Source organism: Peromyscus maniculatus, chromosome X, assembly GCF_049852395.1.
Source record: "Peromyscus maniculatus bairdii isolate BWxNUB_F1_BW_parent chromosome X, HU_Pman_BW_mat_3.1, whole genome shotgun sequence".
Taxonomy (NCBI): domain Eukaryota; kingdom Metazoa; phylum Chordata; class Mammalia; order Rodentia; family Cricetidae; genus Peromyscus; species Peromyscus maniculatus.
This window is the reverse complement of record NC_134875.1, coordinates 81,898,702-81,910,180: the sequence shown is the minus strand read 5'-3', so window position 1 is coordinate 81,910,180 and position 11,479 is coordinate 81,898,702. Positions and strand designations below refer to the sequence as shown.

Below are 11,479 nucleotides of genomic sequence, written 5' to 3'. Positions count from 1 at the left end.
TTACAGACAGTTATGAGCTGCCATGTGAGTTCTGGGAATTGAACCTTGGTCGTCTGGAAGAGCAGTCAGTACTCTTAACCACAAAGCCATTTCTCCAGCCAGAGTTTGTGAGTATTTTATTGAGGATTTTTGCATATATGTTCATAAGGGAAACTGGTTCGAGTCCTCTTTCACTGATGTGTCTTTATATGGTTTGGGTATCAGGGTAATTGTGGCCTCCTAAAATGAAATTGGCAATGTTCCTTCTGCTTCAATTTTGTGTACTAATTTGAGGAGTGTTGGTATTAGTTCTTTGAAAGTCTGGTAAAATTCTGTGCTGAAACTGGCGCTGGGCTATTTTTGGAGTGTGTGTGGGGGGGACTTAATGATTGCTTGTATTTCCTTAGGGGTTCTAGGTCTACTTAAATTGCTTGTCTGATCTTGATTTTACTTCGGCAAGTTACTGAAAAATTGTACATTTCTTTTTTTCATTTTCTTTCTTTTTTTTTCTTTTTTTGGTTTTTCAAGACAGGGTTTCTCTGTGTAGCTTTGGAGCCTGTCCTGAAACTCACTCTGTAGCCCAGGCTGGCCTCGAACTCACAGAGATCTGCCTAACTCTGCCTCCAGAGTGTTGGGATTAAAGGCATGCACCACCACCACCGGGGGTACATTTCTTTTAGATTTTCCAATTTAGTGGAGTACAGGCTTTTAAATTATGTCCTTATGATTCTCTGGATTTCCTTGGTGTCTTTTTTTTTGTCCTCCTTTTCATTTCTGATTTTGTTAATTTGGATAGTCTCTCTCAGCCTTTAGGTTAATTTGGACAAGAGTTTGTCTATCTTGTTGATTTTCTCAAAGAACCAACTCTTTGTTTCTTTGTATTGTCTTTGTTTCTATCTTATTGATTTCAGCCCTGAGTTTGATTATTTCCTGCCTATTCTCCTATTGGTATGTTTAGATATTGGTATGTTGTTCTAGAGCTTTCAAGTGTGCTGTTAAGTTGCTAATATGAGATCTCTCCAAATTGTTCATGAAGGCACTTAGTGCTGTGAACTTTCCTCTTAGCACCACTTTCATTGTGTCCTGTAACTTTGGGTATGTTTTGCATTCATTTTCATTCAATTCTAGGAAGTCTTTAATTTTTTTATTTCTGCCTTGTGCCAGTAGTCATTCAGTAGAGAGTTGTCCATTTTTCATGAATTTGTAGGCTTTCTGTTGTTTCTGTTTCTGTTGTTGTTGTTGTTGAAATACCTCCTTAAGCCATGGTGGTCTGATAGGCTGCAGGGAATTATTTCAGTTTTCTTGTGGCTGTTGAGACTTATTTTGTGTCTGAGTATGTGGTCAATTTTGGAGAATGTTCTGTGAGGTTCTGAGAAGGTATATTCTTTTGTGTTTGGGTGAAATGTTCTGTAGATACCTGTAAGTTCCATTGGATTTATAATGTCATTAGCTACAACATTTCTCTGTTTAGTTTTCATATGGATGACCTGTTCTTTGGTGAGAGTGAAAGACCCCCGAAGGTAGTCTTCCCTCTGGAGAGACCCTCGCCCAGAGATCACACCGAGACCACAAGTCAGATGCAAACAGCAAGAGGCTTTATTCAGAAACACGGGTACCCGGGGCGACACAGTCACTCCAGAGGCTCAGGAGACTGGCGCCCCGACGGGCTGGAGTGGAGGGTTTTTATAGGGTCGGGCAGCAGAAGGGCGGGTACAGAAGCGAGAAGCATGGTTTACAGGGTTCTGATTGGACGATTCATATGAGGCCAGGTTCAAACTCAGGACAGCTCGTGGTTTTTCCCCGAGCTCGACACGCCTGCTGACTTGGCTCTTATCTAGGGTACAAGTTGTTTTTCTGACCTTTTAGTTCCCTGTTCTGGGGCCAGGTGGCCGACCGCAGATACCCTGTTTGTTCCTGTGCCCATGTCCCCTAACTGAACTTTCCCCGTACTTTTCAGGCCTTGCTCAAAATGGCGTTTAGGCTAAGCAAGTATGCTGGGGTTTTTCATTCCCCCATTTTCTTATCTCAGGGAATGGAATCCTCCATTCATGGGGAAGAATAGGGATGTGGCTCCATTTCCACCTGGTTGAGTCGTTGGTATTGTTGGGTCAATACCAAGGTCTGAACAGTAGAAACGCGTTCCCTGATAAATTGGACAAGTCTGTTTAGGATACAGGGCCCGAGCGTCAGAAGGAGCAATAAAATCAGAAGGGGTCCCATAAGGGTGGAGATGAGGGTGGTGAGCCAGGGGGACCTTCCGAACCATCCTTCAAACCATCCCTGCTGTTCTTCAAAGAGTTTTTGTCTTTGTTCTAATCTCTTTCTTAATTTAGCCATGCTATCTCTCACCACCCCAGTATGATCCGCATAGAAGCAACATTCTTCTTTAAGGGCGGCACATAACCCCCCCTCCTGCAGGAAGAGGAGGTCTAATCCCCTCCGGTTCTGCAGAACTACCTCAGACAGGGAGGTGAGTGACTTTTCCAAGGCACTCACGGATTCCTCCAGTGCCTGGATATCGGTATGCATGGCAACCTGGAGTTGTCTGAACTGGTTGGTTTCCATGAGGGCAGTGGTACCTGTGCCTATTCCGGCGGTGACTCCTCCCATAGTTAATCCACCTAGTATCAGGGCCAGGGTTAGCGAGACTGGCTCTCTTTTTATACGGGGGACCCCTGTTTCATATCGGGCATAGATATCTCCAGGTGCATGGTAGACTATCTTGGGGTACAGTTCTATGAGCACACAATAATCGGCCGTGTTGGCTAGTATTGAGGGGGAGAGGCATGGTGTAAGTCCAGTGCTACAGGCCCAGTAAGTCCCGTTGGGAGCCACGAGATAGTGGGGTCCTGGAACAAGTGCCTGGGTGCGATTACACAGGTGTTGGTGGGTGTAGGGTACTGTCCCCAGACATAGTCCTTGTCCTGACACCTCGGAGATTGTGAGCTTATGCTGAGGTGTCGAGGCACATCCTGACGGGGGTGAAGAAGAATTGGTGAAGCTTCTGACTACGGCCACCCCCTCATAATAGGGAGGTGTGGAGACTAGGCATAACCAACACTCCTGAGTCCGATTTGGGTTGGTAACATTGAGGGCTGAGTAAGCGCCCTCTATAAGATTCAATAGCCGGTCTGCTGTACCGGGCCTGGGTGGCTGGAGGGTGACTGGGGTTACAGTAACATTCGGAGCCGTGCTTGGGCGAATGGCCGAATTGGGTCGGGGGGTAGCCCTCGGGGGTGCCGGAGCGGGTAAAGAGGGGCGCTTTTGGTCAGAGAGAACCTGGTTGGGACCTATAGAGGTGGAGGGCTCCGTGATTTTAAGCTTAATCGTAAACACGACTCCCTGGTCCCGTCCCGTCATGTAAAGTCTAAGTCCCCATGTTTTACCTTTAATCCAGTCTTGTGTTATCTCCCTTCCCTTCTGAGTAAAAGATATATTCAGGGGGTTGCAGGTGAAATTTACACAGGGCCCCCCCCCCTTCCAGTAAGTGTTATCTCTTCCTGGCGTGACAGTTCCCCAACAACGTCCTTGGGTAAGGGGACGCCATGAGTGGCTTTCTCCTTGGGTAGTCCTTTTTACCCTAATGAGGTCCCAAGTGGATGAAGGCTTCCAATAGGTATTACCAGTTGTTTCACATCCCCATGCTTTACAGAAGTAACTTTCATAACCCCCACATTGTCTAATCATCTTTCTGTCCCTACCATCCCGGGGGCAGACGTAGAAGGATAGTTGTGACAGGGCTGCTCTGGTTTCAGGGTGACCACATCCGTATCTCCCGTCACTACATTTGCAAGTTCCCTTACCATCCTGACAGACGTCTGGTGCTCTGGGGTTCATGGGGTCAGTGGTAGGGATGTCCCAGTCCTCTGACCCTGCTACTAGTTGGCAGAGATCTGGATGCAAGTTAGGCCACCATGTAAAGGGGGTGTGAAGGGCGGTCGTTTGCCAGACCGTCTCCCCAGTTTGTGAGATAACCTGCCAAGTGAGCCTCTTAACTAGGTGCGGGCTCTCTGCTGCCCTAGTCCCCTGGGGGTAGGCAGAGATTAAGAGGAGGGGGAGGAAGAGGAGCCGCGGGCCAACCTTATTTTTAGGGGGTTTCGTGTGCGGCGCACTGTCCATGTTGACTTTCTGGATCCTGCTGGGTCGGGTTCCCTGGCAGCCTTCACATGAGAGGCGTGGATCCATGCAGCAATCCCGTCGACCTTGAGTGCAGTGGGGGTGGTCAGCAAGACAGTGTAGGGCCCCTTCCACCGTGGTTCTAGATTCTTGGTCTGATGTCGTCGGACCCAAACGGAGTCCCCGATCTGGAAGGGGTGGGGCACCACCGGCTTGTCTAGCTGCTCCTGATAAGCCTTGGCCAGGGGCTTCCAGATCTCCCTCTGCACCAGTTGGAGGGCTTGAAGATGTGCCTCTAAAGTAGGGGTGGTGGCAAAAGATGAAATATCAGGATGGAGAAAGTTTACAACAGGAGGTGGGGCCCCATACATGATCTCAAAAGGGGTTAGGCCGTGTGGGCCAGGAGTATTTTGGGCTCGGTAGAGAGCCAAGGGAAGTAGGAGCACCCAATCTCTAGTGCCAGTTGCAAGCGTTAATTTGGTTAAAGTCTCCTTGATTGTTCTATTAGCTCGTTCTACCTGTCCTGAGCTCTGGGGGCGGTATGCACAATGGAGTTTCCAATCAACCCCCAATAGTTTGGCCACCTTCTGACTTACCTGAGAGACGAAGGCAGGCCCGTTATCCGACCCCAATATTTGAGGCATCCCATACCTGGGGAAGATTTCTTCCAACAGTTTCTTTGTTACCACGTTAGCCGTCTCATTCTTGGTTGGAAATGCCTCGATCCATCCGGAAAAAGTATCCACGAAGACCAGGAGGTACCGGTACCCGTAGAGTCCGGGTTTTACTTCTGTAAAGTCTATTTCCCAATGAACACCAGGACGATGGCCTCTTTGGCGGGCCCCCTTGTTTAGATGAACCTTTCCTGCGTTGACTTGAGCACAGGCTGGGCAGGTAGAAGTTACCTGCTGGAGTACCTGATCCTGGTTCAGCAGCACTGCCCAGGTGTTTTCTCTGTCCAATAGGGTCTTCATCTTGTTTTTGCTCAAATGGGTCAATGCATGGAGGAATCTCAGCATATATCGGGTATGGGAGGTTGGCATGACCATCCGGTCCCCTAGTATATATGCCTGTCTTCTTTGTTCCCAGTCCGCCCCCATTTTCTTTGCTAGCTCATGGTCTTCTGGGCTATAGGGCACGGGGTCTCTCTCAGGCTGTGGTTCTTGTATAGCCATCAACTGGCTGTTTCCTGCTGGCTGGGAAGCCACTGTTCGGGCAGTCAGATCTGCCAGCCGATTCCCTCTGGCTACCGCAGAGTCATCCTTTTGATGCCCTGGGCAGTGGACAATACTGAGTTGGAGCGGGAGGAACAGGGCCTTTAGGAGGTCTAGGATCTCTTTTTTTGTTTTTGATTTCCTTACCCGCGGACGTCAGCAGGCCTCTCCGTCTGTAGATTTCCCCGTGGACATGCGCAGTGGCGAAGGCATATCTGCTGTCAGTATAAACTGTGAGCTTCTTACCTTCTGCCATCCGGAGAGCTTGGGTGAGCGCAATCAGTTCTGCGCGCTGGGCCGATGTCCCGGGCGGGAGTGACGATGCCCATACCACTTCCGATTCGGTGGTTATAGCTGCCCCGGCTCTGCGTTCCCCCTCCTCCAGGAAACTGCTCCCATCTGTGTACCAGACAGCGTCTGGATCCTTAAGCAGCTGATCTGTCAGATCAGGGCGGGTGCCATGTGCTTCGGCTAGAATCTGGAGGCAGTCATGCTTCTCGGAGGGGCTAGGCAGTGGCAGCAAGGTAGCAGGGTTAAGGGAAACTGTCGGCCCAAAATTTACCCGGTCTGAGTCCAGTAGTAAGGCCTGATCGTAAGTCATTCTGGCGTTAGAAAGCCATCTGTCCGGTGGTTGTCAGACCAAGGCCTCCACTGCATGGGAGGCCAGCACAGTCAACGGCTGTCCCAGAGTCAGCTTCCCGGCATCCTTGAGTAATACGGCAATGGCTGCCACCATGCGGAGGCATGGTGGCCATCCTGTAACCACCGGGTCCAATTTCTTGGACAAGTACGCTACAGGTCTCCTCCAAGGTCCCAGTCTTTGCACCAGTACCCCTTTGGCAAAACCTGAGTTCTCATCCACAAACAACTCAAAGGGCTTGGTTAGATCTGGCAGACCCAGAGCCGGGGCCTCGAGTAAGGCCTTCTTGATCTGTTGGAACGCTTTCTGATGCTTCTCCTCCCATTGGAACATGGCCCCTGGTTTAGTGAGGGGGTACAATGGGGCTGCCAGTTCGGCAAAGCCAGGAATCCAAAGGCGGCAGTACCCAGCCGTACCCAGGAACTCTCGAACTTGGGGGGGTTCCGAGGAGGGGGGATGGAGATTATCGTCTCCTTCCTTGCTCCTGTTAACCATCTTTGCCCCCCCGCTCAGGGTGTAGCCCAGGTAGGTAACCTTGTCTCGGCATACTTGAGCCTTTTTGGCTGAGGCTCTATAGCCCTTTTGTCCAAGTCTGGCCAGTAAGGCTCGAGTGCCCTCCAGGCACTCGGTTCGACTCCTGGCCGCCAGGAGTAGATCATCCACGTACTGGAGCAGAGTCAGGGTTGGGTGTTTGACCCAGAATCCGGCCAGATCTGCATGTAGGGCCTCATCAAAGAGGGTTGGGCTATTTTTGAAGCCCTGAGGGAGCCGGGTCCAGGTTAATTGTCCCGAGAGCCCTTTTTCTGGGTCCCTCCATTCAAAAGCGAATAGCATTTGACTTTGAGGGTGCAGTCTTAAACAAAAGAAGGCATCCTTCAGGTCTAGCACAGTGTACCAGACGTGGGTCGGTGGGAGGGTGCTCAGAAGGTTATAGGGGTTGGGCACCGTGGGGTGTATGTCCTCCACCCGCTTATTGACCTCTCTCAAGTCCTGGACCGGCCTGTAGTCCCCTGTCCCCGGTTTCTTAACAGGCAAGAGAGGGGTGTTCCAAGGGGACTGGCAGGGCTTTAGCACCCCTTGGTCCAGGAGCCTTCGAATATGGGGCTTGATCCCCTCATGAGCTTCCCGTGACATTGGGTATTGTCTGATTGAAACGGGAGTCACGGAGGCCTTTAGTGAGATCACCAGCGGTGGCTGATCGTGTGCCAGCCCCAAGCCCCCAGTCTCTGCCCATGCCTGAGGAAACTCTCTCAGCCAGTTCTGTAGCTCCTCAGGTGATTTCTCCGGGGGTTCTGGCTCAAACAAACGGTATTCTTCCTCTAACCTGAGGGCAAGGATTTGTAGAGGGTCTCCTTTAGGACCCGTGACCCTCGGTCCCTTCTCATCAAAATAGATTTGTGCCTTCAATTTGGTTAATAGGTCCCGTCCTAACAGCGGATGGGGGCATTCAGGTATATGCAGAAAGGAGTGAGTTACTTGCCCTGATGCCAGTTGGACTTTTCTCTCGGCAGTCCAATAATACCTCTTGTTTCCTGTTGCCCCCTGCACCAGTGCAGAATGCCGGCTAAGAGGCACTCCGGCATGGGTTAGGACTGAATGTTCGGCACCAGTATCAACCAGGAAGGTCATGGGCTGCCCCCCGATCTTGAGGGTTATCCTAGGCTCAGGGGGGGGGGCTCCTGGCCTCGACTCCCCTAGTCCTCCAGACTAAGGAGGTCCACGGTCTTGGGCTTGGGCCGGCGGGGTCCTTGTGGCTTCTTGGGGCACTCTCGGGCCCAGTGTCCCTTCTCCTTGCAGTAAGCACATTGATCTTTATCAAGGGGTGGCCTCCTTCGCTCTCCCGACCTATCTCCCTCTCTCCGCTGTCCCTGAGACACAACGGCGGCCAAAACCCTTTTCATCTCCCTATGCTGTTTCTTGTCCCTTTCCTCTTGTTTCTGCCATCTCCTTTCCTCACGCTCCTCAGGAGTTTCTCTCTTATTGAACACTTTCTCTGCTTCCTTCAATAAGTCTGGCAAACCTAGCGCCTGTAAACCTTCCAACCGCTGCAATTTGGTTCTGATATCTGAGCTAGACTGATAGATAAATGATAGGATGACACCTGGTGCTTGCCCTGGGTCTTCGGGATCATACGGAGTGTACATCCTATAAGCCTCCTTCAGCCTCTCTAAAAATGCAGCAGGTGTTTCTTCCTTTCCCTGTATCACATTCCTTACCTGAGCCAAATTGGTAGGCCTTCTGGCGGCCGCTCGGAGACCCGCTAAGAGCAACTGGCGATAGAGACGTAGATGCTCCCTACCTTCAGGTGTATTGAAGTCCCAGTCTGGGCGGGTCAAGGGAAAAGCTGCATTGATGATATTTGGGAGTTGGGTTGGCCTCCCGTCATCGCCCGGAACCTGCTTCCGGGCCTCCAGGAAAACTCTCTGCTTCTCCTCTACTGTTAAGAGGGTCTGCAGGAGCTGCTGACAGTCGTCCCAAGTCGGCCTGTGAGTCACTAGGATGGACTCAATTAGGCCGGTCAAGGCAACAGGATCCCTGGAGAAAGGGGGATTATGTTGTTTCCAATTATAGAGGTCTGAGGCTGAAAAGGGACAGTACTGCAACTGATGATTCGGCCCCTCTCTGAGCGGGAAGGCCCTGGACTCATTAGGGGGGTCATCCCGGCGGCCGCGGAGGCTGCCGGCAATGGGGGACGGGGCGGTGTCCTCTTCTTCAGCCCCGTGGGTCCTGCGAGTCGAGGTGACTTCCGGATCTGCCACGGGCATGGCCGGAGGCGCCGCCACCGGGGCGGCGGCTGGGGCCGCTTCGGCCGGCTCTCCAGGTGGTCCGGCTTGATATGGTGGTGGGTCCTCCGTCAGGAGATCTATAAGGGGGGTCTGGGGGTCTGGGGGAAGGACTGGAGGCTTAGGAGTCTCCTTGTGAGGGAGCACGGGGTAAAGGGAGGAGTCCGGGTTGGGGGGCGCAGAAGGCCCAGAGACTGGAGGGGGCTGTGGAAGGAAAGGCTTAACCCATGGAAATGGGTTCTCGATCAGTGATCTCCAGATGGCGATATACGGGACCTGGTCGGGATGCCCATAAGGGCTAGGGGCAAAAACCTTGCCCTCCACCTGTGAAATAAGAGAGAGGTTAAAAGATCCCTCTCGCGGCCAGCCGACATTCATCATGACCCATTCGGCCTCGCAGAGGGTGATCCATTTGTTCTTCCTGATAATGACACCTTCATTGTTTCCTCGGGCCTTAACATCGGACCAGTGGTCCGTGGTTAGGCTCAGTGGGGTGGCGACAGCCTGTCCCATGGTGGTCTCTAAATAAAGAAGGGTTAGACACACAACGAGAAACAAACAGACAAGACAGACCACAGAATTTCGCGCTGTGCGGCTCTGGCGTAAAACCGAAAACAAAAACTCAGATGGGGACGCGGAGTGTTTGAATTCTCCGTCCCCTGCCAGTACCACGTATCCTTCTGATACGGGGGTGGCCCCGAAAAACCGTGCCCCAGAGGGGATTTCAGATACCTGTGGGCGAAGTCCGAGCTCGTCAGCTCCTTCAGCTCCCACCGACTCAGACCTGACTTAGGACGCCCGACGAAAATGAAAGACAAGTAAACAGACTGAGACAATACAGACAGACAGTGGCCGGCCAACTTACCTCCTGACAGTGGGTCGGTGGTCCCGAGGCGGGGGTCTCCGATCCCGGACGAGCCCCCAAATGAAAGACCCCCGAAGGTAGTCTTCCCTCTGGAGAGACCCTCGCCCAGAGATCACACCGAGACCACAAGTCAGATGCAAACAGCAAGAGGCTTTATTCAGAAACACGGGTACCCGGGGCGACACAGTCACTCCAGAGGCTCAGGAGACTGGCGCCCCGACGGGCTGGAGTGGAGGGTTTTTATAGGGTCGGGTAGCAGAAGGGCGGGTACAGAAGCGAGAAGCATGGTTTACAGGGTTCTGATTGGACGATTCATATGAGGCCAGGTTCAAACTCAGGATAGCTCGTGGTTTTTCCCCGAGCTCGACACGCCTGCTGACTTGGCTCTTATCTAGGGTACAAGTTGTTTTTCTGACCTTTTAGTTCCCTGTTCTGGGGCCAGGTGGCCGACCGCAGATACCCTGTTTGTTCCTGTGCCCATGTCCCCTAACTGAACTTTCCCCGTACTTTTCAGGCCTTGCTCAAAATGGCGTTTAGGCTAAGCAAGTGTGCTGGGGTCTTTCAAGAGTAAGGTATTGGAGTCTCCCACTCTCAGTGTGTGAGGGTCAATACATGATTAAAGCTGTAGTAGCTTTCTTTCTTTCTTTCTTTCTTTCTTTCTTTCTTTCTTTCTTTCTTTCTTTCTTTCTTTCTTTCTTTCTTTCTTTCTTTCTTCCTTCCTTCCTTTCTCCCTTCCTCTCTCTCTCTCTCTCTCTCTCTCTCTCTCTCTCTCTCTCTCTCTCTTTCTTTCTTTCATACAAAAGTGGGTGTCCTTGTGTTTGGGGCATAGATGTCAATAATTGAAATGTCATCTTGGTGGATTTTTTCTTTGATGAGTATGTAGTATCCTTCCCCATCTTGTTGGACTAATTTTGGTTTGAAGTCTATTTTGTTAGATATTAGGATAGGCACACCAGCTTGTTTCTTAGGTCCATTTGCTTGGAATACCCTTTTAAACCCTTTATCCTGAGGAAATGTCTATCCTTGATGTCAAGGTATGTTTCTTGAATGCAATAGAGGGTGGATCTTGTTTTCACATCCATTATGTTAGTCTTGTCTTTTTATTGGGGAATTGAGCCCATAGATACTGAGAGATACAATGACCAATGATTGTTAATTCTTGTTATAGTGGTGGTGGTGGTGGTGGTGGTGGTGGTGGTGGTGGTGTGTGTGTGTTTCCCTTTTTTTTTAGTGTTGCTGGGGTGAGATTATTTCCTGTGTTTTCATGGGTGTAGTTAACCTGCTTGGATTAGAGTTTTCCTTCTAGCACATTCTGTAGGGCTTGATATTTATAGGTATTAAGTTTGACTTTATCATGGAATATCTTATTTTCTCTACCTATGGTTATTGAAAGTTTTGCTGGTTATAGTAATGTGGGCTGGCATCTTTGGTCTCTTACAGTCTGCAGCAATCTGTCCAGGTCCTCTTGGCTTTTAGAGTCTCCATTTAGAAGTCAGATGCTATTCTAATAGGTCTGCCTATTTTACTTGTTTTTTTCCCCTTGCAGCTTTTAATATTCTTTCTTTGTTCTGTATATTTAGTGCTTGATTATTATGTGGCAAGAGGACTTTGTTTTCCGGTTCAGTTTATTTGGTGTTCTGTATGCTTCTCGTACTATTATAGGTATTTCCTTCTTTAGGTTAGGAAAATTTCCTTCTATGATTTTGTTGAAAGTATTTTCTGGGCTTTAAGCTGGAAATCTTCTCCTTTCTCTATTCTTACTATTTTTAGGTTTGGTCTTTTCATAGCGTCCCGGATTTCCTGGATGCTTGTGGCAGGAATTTTTTAGATTTGACGTTTTCTTTGACTGATGTACCCATTTCTTCTATGCCTGAGATTCTCT

The 11,479-nt window shown here is 50.2% G+C and overlaps 1 protein-coding gene across 1 annotated transcript; it reads right to left on the bottom strand.

Annotated features, from left to right (window-relative positions):
- Positions 1–5,824: 5,824 nt before the first annotated feature.
- On the bottom strand, positions 5,825–9,245 carry LOC143271072 (uncharacterized). The gene is given in 2 exon segments (XM_076562943.1): positions 5,825–7,623; positions 7,626–9,245. Coding segments are annotated over 2 exon segments (3,300 nt in total). The 3' UTR covers positions 5,825–5,943.
- Between the last annotated feature and the right edge of the window lie 2,234 nt (positions 9,246–11,479).